This window comes from Eleutherodactylus coqui, chromosome 1 (assembly GCF_035609145.1).
Source record: "Eleutherodactylus coqui strain aEleCoq1 chromosome 1, aEleCoq1.hap1, whole genome shotgun sequence".
Taxonomy (NCBI): domain Eukaryota; kingdom Metazoa; phylum Chordata; class Amphibia; order Anura; family Eleutherodactylidae; genus Eleutherodactylus; species Eleutherodactylus coqui.
This window is the reverse complement of record NC_089837.1, coordinates 297,359,724-297,378,217: the sequence shown is the minus strand read 5'-3', so window position 1 is coordinate 297,378,217 and position 18,494 is coordinate 297,359,724. Positions and strand designations below refer to the sequence as shown.

General features: G+C 41.3%; 1 protein-coding gene across 4 annotated transcripts in view; it reads right to left on the bottom strand.

Annotated features, from left to right (window-relative positions):
- The window catches only part of VAV1 (vav guanine nucleotide exchange factor 1), a 72,823-nt gene that overhangs the window by 32,086 nt on the left and 22,243 nt on the right, over nucleotides 1-18,494 (bottom strand). For 3 of the 4 annotated variants that reach the window (XM_066574043.1, XM_066574050.1, XM_066574061.1), the window contains exons 2-7: nucleotides 15,492-15,608; nucleotides 6,054-6,112; nucleotides 5,873-5,938; nucleotides 4,462-4,582; nucleotides 3,137-3,229; nucleotides 2,977-3,045 (exon numbers count right to left, since the gene is read on the bottom strand). In XM_066574043.1, coding sequence (XP_066430140.1) covers nucleotides 2,977-3,045; nucleotides 3,137-3,229; nucleotides 4,462-4,582; nucleotides 5,873-5,938; nucleotides 6,054-6,112; nucleotides 15,492-15,608 — 525 coding nt within the window. Of the gene's footprint in view, nucleotides 1-2,976; nucleotides 3,046-3,136; nucleotides 3,230-4,461; nucleotides 4,583-5,872; nucleotides 5,939-6,053; nucleotides 6,113-6,560; nucleotides 6,631-15,491; nucleotides 15,609-18,494 lie in introns of those variants that run through there. The other variant, XM_066574070.1, reaches the window with a different exon arrangement.

The following is an 18,494-nucleotide window of genomic DNA, read 5'->3' as shown; positions in this document are numbered from 1 at the left end:
GCGGTATAAGCGATCAAACAATGACAAATTCGAGTCCCCTATGAAAACTGAAAGTAGCAGCAATAAGTAAAATGAAGACTTTTTAATTATTACAAAAAAAATTCAAGTTTAAAACTTTTTCCAGTCATCACATCAAAAAAAATTGCTATATCTACATCTGTAAAGGTCCAATTTTTAAAAATATCAGATTATTAATCCTACTTGGCGAACATTGCAAGGAAAAAAAAAAACAATGCCAGAATTGTGGTTTTTTTAGTTACCCCATTTCCTAGAGAAAATTGAATAAACAGCAATCAAAAAGTCATATGTACCCCAAAAAGGTCCCATTATTACCACATTTCCCTGAAAATAAGACCTACCCTGAAAACAGGCCCTACCGTGATTTTTCAGGATTTTGGGGAGGCTTAAAATATAAATCCTACCCCGTAATTAAGCCCTAGATGCATTCCATTAAAAAAAAGTAATAATTTACCTAGCAGGCTCAGTAATGCCACAGCTCAGCCAATTCATAAACCCCATTTAGACGGGATGATTGTCGGGCAAACGATGCCCGACACTTGTCCCTGCATGTACTAGCTCACATGCTTTTGAACAGCAGCTAGTATCGTTGCTTCACAGCAGGGCGGCTAGAGATTTCTCTCCTGGCTCTCCCCCGCCCCTCTCCATTGCCTTAACATAGCGGCGGTTCAATACTGAACGGCTGCTATTTACACTGAATGATCATCGTTCAGAATTTTAAGCTTCATAAAATTCTAAATGATAAACGTTCAGTGCAAATAGCAGCCGCTCATTACTGAACAGCCGTTGTATTAAGTGAATAGAGAGGGGCGAGGGAGTGCGAGGAGAGATACTCACTCCTGTGCAAAGCATGTGAGCTTGTACATGCGGGGGACAAGTGTCAGGCATCATTTGCCTGACAGTCGTCCCGTCTAAATGGGACTTCAAATCCCACCACCACAATGCGCTGGCTGTGATTGGTTCTTCGACTGCTGCTTAGCCAGTTAATGCAGCGCTCGATGAACATGTCAGAGCCATCACTTCCTGGAGGCGGGATTTATGAATCCGGTAACCAGGAAGTGATCTTCTGTGGGCGTCCGAGGACTGCAAGAAGCACATCAGAGCTCCTGAGAGCAGTGGGAAGAACCTGGACTGAGCCTGCTAAGTAAGTATAATAAGAAATCCTGCGAAAATAAGACCTAGTGCCTCTTTTGGGACAAAAATTAATATTAGACAGGGTCTTATTTTCAGGGAACACGGTAGTATAGGTCACCTTACAAAAAAATGAGCCCTCAAACAGAACCAAAGAACAGAATGTAGAAAATAAAAATTATGGAGGTTAAAAGAGAATATGTCATTTTTACTGCAATGTGAATGCCTTAAAAACAACTCCACCCGCCCCCCGCAAAAAAATAGTGCAATTCCATTTTGTTCCATTTAAACGTTAAATGATACTATTGGAAAATTAAACTCAATCTGCAAAAAGAAGCCCTCAAGTAAAGGCCCATTTACACCAGCCAATGATCGCTAAAAAACAGCTAATCTGCGATCGTTCAGGTGATCATCAGCGCGTCTAAACGCGTGCCCATTATACGCTTTTCGGGCACTGCTAGCTGATCGTTAAATTCAGTCTAACCTAACAATTGTTGTTCACTCTTATCAGCAGTTCTCTGCATGTAGTGCTGAACACATTGTTTCCCCTTGGAGAACAAAGGATCTGAGCACAGATAGTAGCCTCTGGCTATTAACTGCATTTAGTGAAGGCTTCATTTGCACACTTAAAGGGGTTGTCCCGCGGCAGCAAGTGGGGGTATACACTTCTGTATGGCCATATTAATGCACTTTGTAATGTACATCGTGCATTAAATATGAGCCATACAGAAGTTATTCACTTACCTGCTCCGTTGCTAGCGTCCCCGTCTCCATGGCTCCGTCTAATTTCGGGGTCTTCTTGCTTTTTTAGACGCGCTTGTGCAGAAGGGTCTTCTCCTTCTGGTCGGTCCGGGCACGAGCGGCGTTCTGGCTCCGCCCCCTTCTACACGTCATCGCGTAGCTCCGCCCCATCACGTGTGCCGATTCCAGCCAATCAGGAGGCTGGAATCGGCAATGGACCGCACAGAGCCCACGGTGCACCATGGGAGAAGACCCACGTTGCATTATGGGTGAAGATCCCGGCGGCCATCTTGGAGAAGGAAGAAGTAGGAAGAAGGAAGAAGTCGCAGAGCGGGGATTCGGGTAAGTAATATTTTTTTTTTTATTTTAACACATCCCTTGGGTTTGTCCTGCGCCCAACGGGGGGCCTATGCAAAAAAAAACCCCTGTTTCGACGCAAGACAACCCCTTTAATTGGTACTTAAGTAGCTGAGTAGCTACTTAATAGTTTATGCAAAATGATCGCTCAAAGCTGTCACTTAAACTGTCCTTTGAGCGATCATCTGCTGGTGTAAATGGGGCTTAACTTTTGAAACCAGAACTGCTGAATGTACATAGCTTTTCCCACTTAACATATTATCTATCCAAAGGACAGTCCCGAGTCCCCTGTGTAAATTGAGTGATAGTGCATATGCATAACCACTACTCCATTTATTGTCTATGGAGATAGCTGAGCGCAGGACTGAGTTGTTTCTGTCAATCCCACAGAAGTTAATTTGTGCAGTGGTCACGGATATGCAATGCCTCTTCATTCATTTGTGGGAATTGAGAACCTCATTCTCGTGATTGCTGGGGGTCCCAGTGGCTGGACAGCAGAGATCATACAGTTACCACCTATCCTAGGTAATAAATGTATTAAGTGATGGAGCATATACCCAATATCTCCTCTAACTAATCCCTGTTTGGTTCAAATGGTTATAAGCACATCCAGTGGACTCTCCCTTCCTCTCTGGCAGCTGCAGTGAACTTTCTTTAGGATAACAGTGGATATTATGTAAGGCTGATATTAAAGAGGTCAGTAATTGTATTCATAAATACAGCAGTCACCTCAATATTGATGAATATGTCACTCATTTTATCTCTGCGAAGGAAATTCTGAAGTGGCTTAATAAAATACTGCAAAAGAGAAATAATTCCATTAGTATTTCAGGAAGAGAACTTTAGTTTTACATAGCAAATTTATCACTGCAGGTACATAAATCATTACCTGGCAAATGGATCCAAGGGTGTCTGTGTATTTCTCCTCTGTCTGGTACAGCTCCTGGAGGCAGCACCTTTTCATGTCATCTGTAGTCATCTTCTGTGGAATATTTTAAAGGAAAGACGATAAATATCTACAGAATGTAATACAATAAAAATAAGTGTGTCATTGTGCAACTGGGGTGACTCTGGGCACCTGGCTAACATGAAGAGCTGGGAGGGACAAGTGCTATCTCATCACGGTAGCACTTACAAGGCCAGAGCAGGATCGCAGGCCAGCTTCGACACTCTGATAGGGAGCGCCAATAAAGGGGATGGGGAGAGTAGTATTACCAATCACTCATGACCCCACTGTTCCCACACACCGATTTTCTATGTGGCGGACTAATAAACACGGAGACTTGTGTGCAGTACAGTAAGGAACGCTTAGGGCCCGGTATAGCTTTTACTTGGAAATAAACTTCTATAATAGGTAATGCAGGTACAATTTACTTTAAGTAGTTACAGGCTATAGCTCAGAGGTAGGGAGGATACACAGGATTAATACGGCCCTACAATCCACATTATCTGTATGTCACCGGTCCTGGATTGGGAGCACTGCAGAGGAGGAAGGGGGGTAGGGGTCACTCCGCAAACACTGGCAAACACAGTTATTAAGGAAGGCTTAGCCAATATACACCCTACACAGCAGATGCGTGGGTGTCTTAATCAAGTACCTCTGTGCGGTGATCCTAATGATGGACAGCCACACAGGAAAAGCCTGTGGTGTGAACAGGTCACCTCTTTCAGAAACTGGGGTAGTGCTCTCTCTCTCTCTCTCCCTGCTGCAGGAACTCACTCCTCTCACATCCACACTCCAAACGCTACGGGATGTTGCTCTTTCTCCTCCATCTTCACCTACATGGAAGCTAAAAGTGCTTTCCTACGGGCTCTGTGGTAGCACTCTCAGGTAGACAAGATGTGTTTCCTTTCCCGCTCTCAAACTCTCCCATTTATAACCTCACTTATACCACATGACAAGACAAACTGATATATTTACAGGCATGCAGTGATTTTATTACAGTTAACCCTTCCAGCGCAGCAGCTGTGCAACACACATACAGAAAATGGCATGACAGCTTTGCACAGTGCATCCACATGAGACAATACATGTATGACATTTATGGAGGGGACCAGGATGTTGTTCTGGGCCACTACAATTGTATCTGTTTGCAGCTTTATTTAGTTACATTTGTACTTATTGTATCCCCCTCAGAAAATAGGTTTCCAAACATTAGCGTTCTCTATGATTTCTGGTTGCACATGCAGACACAACAAGCACTATGCTTTTACCCCATCTTTTGGAGGTGTTGGTTGCTCATCACCCTTCATAAGTACTTCATATATTTCATTGCCTTCTTCTTCATCCATATCAACACAATCATAAAGGTCTTCATCTTCTTCTGCAGTGTCACTATAATAAATGATACCAGGTAGAAGTGATACATTTATTGAAACAGTATATTCAATGTAAATTCTGTTATGTTTTTTTTTATGAAGAGCTTTTGATAAACTTGAATCAGACAGGGAGATAAAGAAATATCAACCTACATACAAGGCATCACGAGGCAAAACTTTAATAGCATCTTTCTTGGTTAAGCTTTGCTTTTCTATGGTGCACTAGAAAAATAAACCATGAATTCTGATTGATTGCTATAGGAAACAAAGAATCTTTTGTGCAGAGAACTATTAATACTAATTGGAAATCTGCATAACAGAGAAAGGAGAATTCACATGTCAATTCTTGATAAGGTTTTCCATGTGAAAATTGAATGGGTCTAAATACACACGTGGATCCACTGCATTTTAAATGGAAAGCCATGGCTCAGCTTCACATTTCTGCTGTAAATTATGTCAGTAGAGATAGGGCCCCATAGCAAAAACTTAAATGGGCCCCCATTATTTTGACTGGATTTACCACCCAGGAAAGAAGGGTGTTGTGTTTCTTTACCATTCCAGGCCCTTGGACCAATTTTTGACCTGCTAGGTTCCTAACAAGACAGGTACTCTTTGGAGGATGGTCCTGCATATGTCCTCAAAACCCAGTAGCAAAAGGGGTAGTGCAATCAGAGCTGGGTACCCCTCTCACCAATGGCCCTATAGCAGTCGTATGGTCTGCTTCTACGATATGTACGCCTTTTGAAGCAGATCAGCATCAGATTTCCCGTTGCAGCTTATGCCCATGTGAACGCCTTATAGTACAAGTAATATGGAATTCAAGAACTCTCTTCTACATGCTGCAGGAAAAATCCATAAACGGGCCTACAATGCAGATTTTAAATCCACAAATTCAATTTATGCTGCAGATTTCCAGCATGGATTTCCACCTTTGCAGTGCGTAGAGTGAAATCTGCAACAAATCTGTAGCATTTCCGCACTGAAATCCAAAACAAAAACTGTATCAGTTGGAGCTGTTGTTACCATTGCAGGCACATGTGTCTGTGGCCTAAGGCTTAGTGCCCACGGCCGTGATGGGCTCCGCAAACAGAATTCCGCAGTGGAGTCCAAGGGTGGATTAATATGTGCTGTAATCGTTATAGCATGCACATTGATGCAAGACATGCAGATTTTGCTGTGGATTTTTTCTGTGTTGTAAAATTACGCGACATGTGAATCCACCCTAATAAGTGACTATTAAGAAGTAGCAAATCAAGTGTCGGCTTCTTTAGTGTTATTACTTGAGTTCCGGGTTTTTCTCACTTACTCAATTTGATCAGACAGACCACTGTAGTTGTCATCATCGGCTTCATAATCCTCAGTAGGAAATGGCCTGAGAACAAAGCAGCACATCATCATTGCATAATTCATTGTCATCTTTTCTGAATGTCAATTTCTAACCTCCCCTGCCCCCCAAAAATAGCAAGAAATAAACATGTACTACTTACAAAACACTTTTACTTTGTGCGATCTGGGTCCAAGATAACATGGACAGTGTGTTGATCACCTATAACCAAAGAAAGTGAATAGAAAGGAATGTTAAATGGTCTAAAACTCGAGCAGTTCCTGAAGTAACCAATGACATTTCTCTTTTCATTTTCCTTTTGTGAATACAAATATATAGAACAACATCTAATATGTAATGTGATTGATTGTTAAAGGAGTATTATGGTAAAGAGGCATTTTTTTAAAGCTTTTACTCATCCACTCTAAAAACTAATGGTCGGGGTCTGACTGCTGGGAACCCCACCGATCACACAGCTCCGGCTGGAGTAACATCACTTTGAATGGAGGGCTGGCCGCGCATGCGCGGTGCTGCTCTATGCATTTCAATCGGGATGACAAAAATAGCCGAGTGCTATAGTCTCTTATAATATTATACTTGAAGAGGTTCTGTGATTAAAAAAAAAAAATAATTCTATACTTATCTATTCCTCCGCCATCAGTCTTCTTACCAGATCTTCACCTCACCCATCTTCTCCTGTCTCCAGGGGGGTCAATTCACCTCCAGCCGCCTGATTCTTCTCCTTCCTGTGAGGTTACGTACATTGGTTGGCAGTCTTCTTCTTTCCAACCAATGTATGTTACGTCACAGCTCACAGGCCAGCAGGGAGAGTTCCTATCTACTTCAGAGATTGTTTATGTGAGCTGACTCTGAAATAGATTACAATTCCTTCATAGGCAGTGAACACTACAGCACAAGGACGTGATCTTTACTGACCCGGCTGGAAGGAATGTGAGGAATGCAGCCTTCATAACAAGCCAGCTGGCGTGATGTGATGGGGCACTGCAGAAGCTCAGCCAGGAGAAGATGTGCTAAAGATACTGACGGGGGGGGGGGGGGGGGGGGGGGGGGGGGGGAATAGGCGAGTGTAGAATTTTTTGTTTTATGATAAAACCCCTTTAATGATAGTTTTACAATTGAGTTTGAACACATCATAGGTAAGAAAATTTAATATTTAGAATTTAATTAGTCTCCACTGAATAGAATGTCCCAATAGAATGTGGAATAGTCTTGCAAGTGCAGGGGGATTACAGATTGATCGACTTGGCAGTTGGAATGGTTGAGGATGTCAGATCTCTGACTTGGATTGGTGATGGGAAGGTGATAAGATTATAGATGTCAGTAGTCAAGCACCAAATCCCAAAAGTTTTTGTGTGAATAAAGCCCGTTTGCCACGGGATAACTGTTGGGCACTTCAGTGTCCAACAACCTTGCCAGTGATGATTGCTACTGTGCTTTTACATAGGAGCAATTATTGCTCAGTGAATGGAGGCAGAGCGAGCCAGAGATCGTTGCAGCCCGCTTGCCTCACAATGACAGTAAACAGGCCATAGTTCATAGATGAATGACTGCCTGTTTACACGGAATAATGCAGCGGCAGTCCAATAATGATTTTTAGGTCTGCATGAAAGATCTGATCAGCAATTTATCACTGATTGTTCTTTCACACAGCACAATTATCATGCAAATCACTCAATCTAATGGTAGTTGTGCCATGAAAATAGGCTTCATTTTGGAAGGGATGCTGAGTTTTGATGTTTGCTCTTGGCAAGAACTACGGTAGTTGTCTTAAAGGGACTGGGGAAATGTGATCCTCTATGCTCCCCTAGTATTTGTGCTTTGGATGTATTAATAAGTCTAAAACTCGAATAATATGTACAATTTGCTTTTAGACATAATGATTATAATATAATTATTATATCATTCGAAAAATCGTTCAAACAAGTGAAAGTGAACGATAATCATTTGGCTTAAAGGTGAGCCAACGACTGAATGATGAACAAGAATCATGTACTTTTTGTTCGTTGTTCAGTTTCAGCAGGACTAAAAGTTATCGGTGTCTCGTTCATTTAACGTTATGTTTAAACGCTCCCTGCTCAGTGCTTTACGAAGGAAAACACTGAAAAAAAATTGATCTAAACAGGCTGAACAAGTGAGAACGAGTTGGCAGTGATGTCACTCGCTTGTTCAAACGAGAATCGGCTTGTCTAAAAGGGGCATTAGTCTGGTAGACATATCCAGCATCTCCTTTTTTTAAGATCAGACCTAGTTAAGATGCTATAGGCAATTCTTTGGTGATATACGCGGCACATATATTTATTTTTAAAAAAGCAAAAAAAACCCTGCTTTCTAATGATTCTAAAGAAACATGGAGGCAGATGAATAGGTAAAGTTTGGAAAAGTTACATAATTTTCTAAACTCAGTATGAGATGTTTTTGTTCAATCCATGAAGAGAAGGTACCAGTTAAGAATCCATAGTATAGAGTTATTTGCAGAATTAGAGGGAGATAATTGAATTGGTATAGAGAAGCCAAATTGGCAGAGATGTTAAATCCTAGATCTGTAAGGACAGACACTTCTAGGTCAACCAGAAGGAGGGGTTTCTTGATGTTAGCTTTAAACTTTAGTAAGAACTGTGACACTAAGGCCTCATGCATACGGGGCAAATTGAGCAGCGGATTCCACGCTTGTCAGCAGACGCGGGTGATCTGTTGCTCAATGTGCCCATTGATGTGTGTAGAGATTCCGCTCTCCCTGCGTACAAGCTGATTTTCGCTATGTGCCGAAAATAAAACGCAGCATGCTCTATTTTTAGAGTGGAAACGTAGGGACGGCTTCCATGAGCATTGCAGAAGTATTGTGAATTTGCGTCATCACATAGGCGACGGCGCGGGGAAATCTGTACTGCACATGTGCGCCAGAGGAACATCTGCAGTACAGAAGAAGAAAGCATCTGACAAGTACGCAGGGTCGCCGGCAGCGGGCACAGCAGGATTCAGTTCGGGATTTCCCGTGTGCATGAGTCCCCACAATTTTGACATGTTCAATTTAAAGCCAGTTGTGCAACCAGAAAATCTAAATAGAGACAGTATGTGTGTCAGTGCTCATCATAGGTCTGTAATAAATATTAGTAGGTCATCAGCGAAAGCTGATACTTTATATTTCTATCCTACACAGTGTAGTCCTCTAATGTTAGAATCCACTCGGATTTTCTGTAAGAGTGTCTCCATGGTATCTACTATTAGCAGTGGGCACTGGGGACATCCCTGCTTTGTTTCCTTACTTATAAAAATATGGAGAGGAAAAAGTATTATTAAAGGGAACTTGTCACGTCCCCACAGTTCTATAAACTAAATTAAGGGGCTGCTAGGGAAGGTGACAGGGAGCCAGGTAACGTATTTATTTTATAGTCACCTACTCCCTGGTTCCTGCCGTGCCCACCACTGTAGATTGGACACGGCACCAAAAATCCAACTCCTTTCACAGTAGCATATGCCCGCTCTTCCATAGACTTGTATTTTCAGTGCCGTGAGCGATTTTCAGCAGCGGGCACTGCAGGAACCAGGAAGGGGGTAAGTAGAAAAATGTCTCACCCGGCTCCCTGTCACCTCCGCTAACAGCACCATAACTTGCTTTGGGGACGTGACAGGTTCCCATTAACTATAATTTCTGCTCTGGGGAAGTGCTACATTGTAAAAATTGCATGAATACATTTAATAGGCAAGTTACATTTCCTCAGAGTTTCCTGAATAAAGGGACAACTGCTTTTCTGGGCAATAGCCCTATCGATGGCTGTTCGGGTAGACCAGAATTTTAAAAAAGTCACATTGTGCATGTCTGTGTGCATAAGATACACAGTCAATGCACTCGCTGCCATACGCAGTCTCTATCGGCTGACATTGGACTGTTCAGGGGTATAAATGAATAAAATACAAGTTGTACTGAAACTTTCCCTGTAAAACGATATATCAATCTGCTCAGCTCCTCCTGCTCTATAGGATCATGCCTGGACAACATGTTCAAGTTGACAAACTCCCTTTAACCCTGGGAAACTCTTCTGTGGTGTGACCTCTTTATAGCGGCTGCGAATGTTGTTAGTACTGTCTGCATGCTGATTTGTATTACTGCTGAACTGCTTTCACAGCAAAACTGCTGTTTGCCAGTATTATAGGTCAGCTGCCAAAAGATTGCACAAACATAAGGTAATATTAATTTTAGCTGTAAAGTGCTGTTCCTCTCTTCTTCTGGACCACCTAGACACCTGCCCTCAATGGCCTTTTGAACTAGTTAGCCTCCTTCACACTGGCAAGGGTGATATCAGGCTGTGATTCACGGCTCGATATCGCACTTGCCACAACGTAAAAGCCCCGTGGATGCAAGGGGTTTTCATGTGAACACAGCTTTGCATCACTGCAGGGATGAAGGGAATGTGACAACTACGGCAGAGGATTGCAAAATTTTCCCATTGCTTTCAATGGGGTCGGCGCTGCTTCCGCCAGGCCAGTTAAAAACAATGGGCGATCTTGCAGAAAGATACAATGTGCTACGACGTGTTTTCTGCATCGCATCACGGTGCCATGTGGGAAAACATTGCTAATATATATGAGCCCATTCAAAAGAATGGGTTTAATATTTGTGCATTTCGAAATGCACAAATCTTGCACGATTTTCTCGCCAGTGTAAAGGCAGCCTAAAAATATCAAAATTTGATCTGTCTAATAATTTAATTATATCTAGACTATAGCTATAATAAGGGGGCATCCTCTACAAGATAATAATTATTCTTTACAGTAAGAGCTGTGAGATAATGAAGCTCTTTATCAAAGGAAGTTGTCATAATCAGTCCCTTGGAAGAGTTATAGATTATGGTCAATAGATTACTGGAGATAAGTTGTTGATCAAGTGATTTATTCAGATTGTCATAAAGAGGGTTAGGAAAGAATTTTTTTCCCCTAAAATGAGAAAAATTGACTTTTGCTGGCAAACAGCAGTCTTGCTCTGAAAGCAGTTCAGCAGTAATACAACAGTAATAATATATGTATTCTATTATATATATATCTTTTCATACGTTTCTCACATCAGCCTTTGCAAACACGTATATATTGATATATCTTCCTCCTAAGTGAATAGCTAGCATCTAAATGGTAAACTTGTTCATGCGATACACTGATATGTATTAGATGCTGGCACATACTCCTACATATCTTCCCAGGCTTAGCAATGTTCTGAGATAGTGGGTTCTGACCCCCTCAATTTGGAGAGAAGCTACTAGAAAAATGAACAGAATAAGTCTATTCTCCCTGTTAAGTTTTATTTCTAAGGAATCACATATATAGTAGTAACACACACCTTAAGGCATTAACATATGTTAAACTATTAGCAGCTAGAGCCAATCATAAGTTCCTATGATTTTAGGGGGCATGTATTTCTGTTGCTGCGTCATTTGGGGTATATGGGGTATTTATCTATATATATAAAGCTGAAAGCCCTCACTGACTTTCTCACTGACTGACTGACTCACTGACTGACTCACTGACTCACTGACTGACTCGCCAAAAGTTCTCCAAGTTCCCGATATCGTAGAAACATGAATTTTGGCACGATCATAGATCATCTCCAAAATAGGAAAAGCGAATGGGTCCCAACTCGATTATTCAATTCTAGCGCAAAAGAATTGGCGTCAAAATTTTACGTGCGGAATGTAATTTTTTCACTTTCCGGTGTCATAGAAAAGGGAAATTTGGCACGAGCATTGATTATGTCATAAATAGGAAAAGCTAATTCTTCCCAACTCCATTATTCAATTCTATGCGCAAAAGAATTAGCGTCCAAATTTTACGTACGGAATGTAATTTCTTCCCTTTCCGGTGTCATAGAAACAGGAAATTTGGCACGAGCATTGATTATGTCATAAATAGGAAAAGCTAATGGGTCCCAACTCCATTATTCAATTCTATGCGCAAAAGAATTAGCGTCCAAATTTTACGTGCGGAATGTAATTTTTTCACTTTCCGGTGTCATAGAAATGGGAAATTTGGCACGAGCATTGATTATGTCATAAATAGGAAAAGCTAATGGGTTCCAACTCGATTATTCAATTCTATGCGCAAAATAATTGGCATAGAAATTTTACGTACGGAATGTAATTTTTTCACTTTCCGGTGTCATAGAAACGGAAAATTTGGCACGAGCATTGATTATGTCATACATAGGAAAAGCTAATGGGTCCCAACTCGATTATTAAATTCTAGCGCAAAAGAATTGGTGTCGAAATTTTACGTGCGGAATGTAATTTTTTCACTTTCCGGTGTCATAGAAACAGGAAATTTGGCACGAGCATTGATTATCTCATAAATAGGAAAAGCTAATGGGTCCCAACTCAATTATTCAATTCTATGCACAAAAGAATTAGCGTCCAAATTTTACGTACGGAATGTAATTTTTTTCACTTTCCGGTGTCATAGAAACGTGAAATTTGGCACAAGCATTGATTATGTCATAAATAGGAAACGCTAATGGGTCCCAACTCCATTATTCAATTCTAGCACAAAAGAATTGGCGTCAAAATTTTACGTGCGGAATGTAATTTTTTCACTTTCCGGTGTCATAGAAACGGGAAATTTGGCACGAGCATTGATTATGTCATAAATAGGAAAAGCTTATGGGTCCCAACTCGATTATTCAATTCTAAGCGCAAAAGAATTAGTGTCCACATTTTACGTATGTAATCTAATTCTCTCACTTCCTGATGTCATTTTATATAAAGGAAACGTCGCATGGTTGCCTCCCCGTGGTATTTCCTGGGTAACGCAGAGAACTATGCAAAATGGTGAACATATTTTTTTTCCTCAGTATCTCTAAAGTAACCACGACTTCATAAGCTTTTCCGTGTGAACACCAGATAAACACCAGTACCAAATTAACTCGGGCGAAGCCGGGTATATCAGCTAGTTTATTTATATGTGTTAATAATAAACCAGAAGCATATTGCCTTTGACACAGATGTGTGTCCCTGGCTATATATTGGCATGCACGCTTTTATCATTATAATAAATTTGGAGCAGTACAGCGAAGTCAGGGAATCCATTTGGTTCCCACAACAGCCTCATGATAGACAATGCCTTCAGCATTGTTGGAGAATGGTCTGGATTTGATGTACTTATGTCTTTTTTTTCAACCTTAAAAACTATGACATGTTACTGGATAATGAGGGCTTTATAAAGCTCGCTTAGCAATAGTATAGATCTGTACATAGAGTAGATTGCCAACTGATTGTACAAAAGACAACATACAGAAGACAGCACTGCATACATACAAGCCCACAACCAACATGCCTACACTATATAATGGTAGCACAGAATAGTGTTTGCTTGCAATCATGTTTCATACATCTTTGACAAGTTATACTAGGCCTTTTTACTCTTCTGCTATTAAAGTATGTTGTAAACTAGAGTTTCCCAGCAGTGGCTAAAATAGTAAAGCTGTAACAGGAAGTAAGTGAAACCCACACAGGAACTGAAACAACAGCCTGTTTCTCTCTGTGTTCACACAGCCAATGAAGCCTGTTCACATGTGCAGAAGTTCACGGTCACTGCACTAAAGAAATAATTTTAAACTTAATGTATCCATAACATATGTAGAGAGAGAAGTGGCCACCAAACTCATCTGGCGCTGCTTATCTCTGGGTGAAATGAGGATTGAAAAGATAAAAAGTCTGCCTGCGTGATCTTTGTTTTCTCACTGTCATTGATTTGATGTAGGATTGTTGGAATACTAAATGCGGTTATGTTGTAATCAACATATGCCGTAACAAAATGTTTGCATGCATAGTACACAGTGCATAGAACCCATTGATTGATGTGATGTGCAATTGCGTGAAAAAATAAACAACATGTCCTAACCTGGTACTTATTACGCACCATAGAAGCCCAATGAAATCAATGGCTGTGCAGAATCCACACAAAATACGCAGGTAACCTGTGCAGTCGCTGCGTATTTACGTACAAAATCAGTATGATTTTGTGGGTTCCTTTTCACGCATGTAAATCCACAGTACATTTAAGCTAATAAAAAGTACGTTGACAAGCAGAAAAATGCAAGGCACTAGTGTATTTCGGCCTGCAAATTATCTGCGTATTCACAGCCTGAAATATGCCCATGTAAATGCATCATTATAACGTGTTTCCGGGATAATAAGACCTACTCCGATAAGAAGCCCTACCCCATTTTGGGGGAGGCTTGAAATATAAGCCCACCCCCGAGAATAAGCCCTAGCTAACCTACATAAAAAAATAAAAAAAATCAATACTCACTTGGTCCACGGCATCCCAATGCTTCGCAATGGTTTACAGCAGCGCTGCGGCAAGCTGCAGTGTCTTCCGTGCTGACACCTCAGCTTCTTTCTGGTGATGAGGCTTTAAATACCCCGCCTCCAGCAAAGCAAGAGCTGTCATTGGATCAGGCTCCTGCCAATTACAGACGGCGATCAATCATTCACAGCCATTCAGTGAATTACAGCACTGAATAGCTGTGATTGGCTCATTGAGCGCAAGCACAAAGGACACTGCAGCTTGCTGCAGCGCCGCCGGACACCATCATGAGGCATCGGGATGCCACGGACCAGGTGAGTATAAGCCACCCCCCCCTCCCGAAAATAAGACACTGTGCCTCTTTTGTGGCAAAAATTAATATAAGACAGTGTCTTATTTTCAGGGAAACACGCTATGTAAATTTAACCTGTAAAATTGTATTTCACTTTAAAGTGAAATTACAACATTCAAATACAGTAAAGCTTATCAAATATCTATTATCTTTAATGTTGGCTGCTTTGATCATTTTTAAATCATTCCTCCAGTGAAAAATGAAAACTTTGCCGCGCTCCTACATTCATTTGTTTTGAAGCTCAGTCAATTGTGCATCCATCCTAACTTACTAATAGGAAATGGATATCCTTGTCTGCCATGATATAATACAGTGGAGCTGCAGCCTGTCCCTGGCAACTATCTCTTAACAAGTCTGCAAACTCACATTAGAACTGCGTTTGATAGCACTCCCTCATACAGATCAGACTTGGTGCAGTGTCCCTCCGTCCCAGACTCTATCAATATCAGCAGTAAATAGTTGGACACACGTGCTTATAAGGGTTATTGAAGCAGTCCAGATGTTCACATTAAGTTCACTGTTGCATCGTTTCGGTCTAATGCCTTTTCTCAACCATATACAGAAACATGGAAGACTTATGAAGGTTATTGACAGTAATTCAGTCTGCATATAGGTAATGTCCGAATGTAGGTCAAACTATGTGTCAAAAAGTCCTGTGGTAGGGTATGCAAAGGGTACTTTGGTTGCCATACCATACCGCACTGGACTTTTTGACACATAGTTTGACCTACATTCGGACGTTACCTATATGCAGGCTGAATTACTGTCAATAACCCGAAGGGCTTCTTAACAAAATTCACTCATGTAAAACACAGACAGGAGTGTAATGCGTGGAGCAAAAAGGCCAGAAAGTCACAAATATTTACACAAGTGTGTGACTTTTTAATATCAGGACATTGGCATAAAATGCTAAATAACTTTCCTCATTACAGTGCATACCTTTCCAAAATCTCTGACATCAAACAGGTCGAATGCTTCAAACAGGTCAGCTCGGCGCAGCCCAAATTTTTCAGTGCAGGTTGAAAGGAAGGCCCGGATATTCTTCAAGCAGAGAAACTGTAGGAAATTAGAAACATTATGTAATTTATTACTATCACTTTTATTGCTGTCTCAACCAAAGACATACATACTGTAGAGGTAGACCATGTGGCTGCTATGGGGCCCTTAAAGTGGACGCAGCCCTGGTTTGTCCTATCCGCTATGTTAGTGTGTGGTGAAAACCAATGCAGGACTCCCCTCTCTAGAGGAACTGCATTTTTACCTAGAAAGGAGGTGTATAATTGGCCCAAAGTTCATGAAGAACCATGAATTAAGGAAACACCAAGCCTTGCTGTACTGGGTTTAAAACCTGGCACCATAATGAGAGACCATTTTGGTTAACAAAATGTTTATTGATTTTATAATGGTTATAGCAAATTAATCAAGACTTACAATATTACATTCATGTGTAGAGTCATAATGCAGCAAAAATTGAAGAAGTAAATCAAGAGTTACATTGTCTGAAACGGTTTCTTGTATAGTTAATACATTAAAATACTCATTTTCCACTTCTTCAAAAACTTTAACCCCTACTAAAATGAATTTGTATAAACAAAGGAAGACCATAAATGGATGTACTGAATGGGGGAGGAAAAAGAAGGTGGGAAGAACACATAAGGGAATGTGGGGAGGGGAGGAGGAATAAAGCTAGGATATGACAGTTATAGCTTTTAGAAAGTCTATCCCAAAGGGGCAGGGAGGAAGACAAGTTAATGATTGCTTTTTTATGTTTCGATCTGTGCCAAAAGACATCTTCAAGTGATTGAAGAGAAACTGCCGGTGCCTCAATCAATACCCAGTGAGGTTTATCATGATGGGAGAAAATGGAGGTTAATTGTGCTAGTTGGGCTGCATGATAAAATTTTATGATATTAGGAACCCAATTAGCAAAGAAGAGGTATAGTATTTTTGGGAGCCAAGACATTTTGATAGAATGGATTCTACCTAGCAAGGATAAATTATAGGATGCCCAAGTAGTTAGGTCTTGCTCTAAATTCTTAATCAAGGAAGAATAATTAGCTCGGTATAAGGTGAGAAAACATTTTGATCGTTGCGATTTGGTCTTCCTCCCTTCTATGTAAGCAGTTTCTTTTTTAACAGAATATGAATGTGATCTATGACCCTTAACTTGGAACTTGAATCAAGGATAATGGCATCAAGGAGGTGGATACAAGATAGTAGAATTGAAGTAATTTGGCTCCCTAAAGGATAACATTCCCTAAAGGACAACAGTCATAAAGAGCAATCAGCAAGGGTGAAAGTGGGCACAAGGAATGAGGTAGCAGAGTGGAGTCAGGTAACGTATTTATCTATTCCCCTTCGCCACTGTGCTGTCCCACCCCCTTTTTGCAGGGACACAGAGATGGCCAAGATGGTGTAGGAGGCAAACTCAGGGGACGGTGACTCTTTGTCTGGGAACAGTGGGCTTGGTAGGAGCAGGAAAAAAAAGTTAGAAGGTGCGAATGGGGACAGAGCCCTCCAAAGACAGATAAAAGTATAGGTACATATGGGGGAGTACAGTGTAGCTGAGATCAGAGCTAAAAATCAACCTTCCCTTCCTGATGTGCTGCGCAAAGAGCAGTTCCAAGAAAAAGTTGTCTTTCTTGCAAATGTCAGTTGTAATGCATTTTCTATTGTGAGGCGGAATTGTGGCACTGCTCCCTGGTTGAGGCAACCAAAAGGTCCAACAAGGCAGGAGAGTACTGCTGTCAGCAGCAGAGTCTGTTGCATGCATGGGAGGCTATGCATGTGTTTAGGTAAGCCTTTAGGAGTCGATGCTAAGTCAGTGTCAAGGCAGCAGTGCGGCTATGGAGGGTTGCAGTTTAGGTCAGGAGGAAGTGGGCTTAACAACGGACAGCTCTGGCCATCTGACAAGGACTAGGTTGGAATGCAGACAGATCCCAGCAGCCCGGAGATTAACCAGCTACCAACTGATTAGGGTAGTTAGTCCTTCTGGGGCACTGCATACTGAGTCAGGCAACAGGCCACGTACTCACTCAACTAGCCTCAAGACGACTGGGCGGCAGGCTGAGACCTACCCAGTTATGGGATTTGCAGTGTCGTGATTGGCATTGGACTTCCCAATTGTATTTGGTTGTAAATAAATAAAATTTGGCACTAGTCACAGTTCTTGTTCTTCCAAGTATACAGTGGCATGCATTTTTATTCATCGAAGCAGGTTGGTCCTTGGTGAGCACAGAGACGATGCGCATAGCAAGTCCCTGCCTTATAATTACAGAACAGTCACTCCATATGGCAGTTACAGCAATACATGCAATAGTTCCAGAAAGTACACAGCATGATGGTTCTAACACAATTTTATGGTGGTTATCGCTAACAGCAGCATTCCAGAACTGTCTCTGTAATGTGTACAGCAGAACAGTTGTAATCCCAATTGGGCATGTAGCTTGGTGTTTATAGTCTCTGATGGGCACACTCAGTTTAATGGTTACAATCTCAGAGGGCAACTCACATCAGATGTTCAGGGTCTAGCAGGCTGGCAGGAAGACCGTCACCAGTCACATGAACAATCAGGTTATCTGGTACTCTACTTGCCATAGTACGATCGGTACAGGTTGCACTGTCAGAATGGAACACACTCACTTGTAGGAATCAGATTCACCTCACTTCTCAGAGTGGTCCTACTCAATACTCAATACAGCTTTCAGAACAGGACAGGGACATTTACGTTTAGTCAAATTTTTTTGACTCTCAAAAAGTGGACCTAGGTCACAGTATTACAGTAAAATGCAGTAACTGAATTCTATAAACATAGGCCATCACAGTATATGAATCAGTAATACAAAATTAAGGAGCCGTAAGTTTTTATAAAGGAAGAAGGAAAAAGTCAATGAGCTTGAGACTAGGAAGCTCAAGGATTTGGGGAAGGAGGGAAAGATGGTT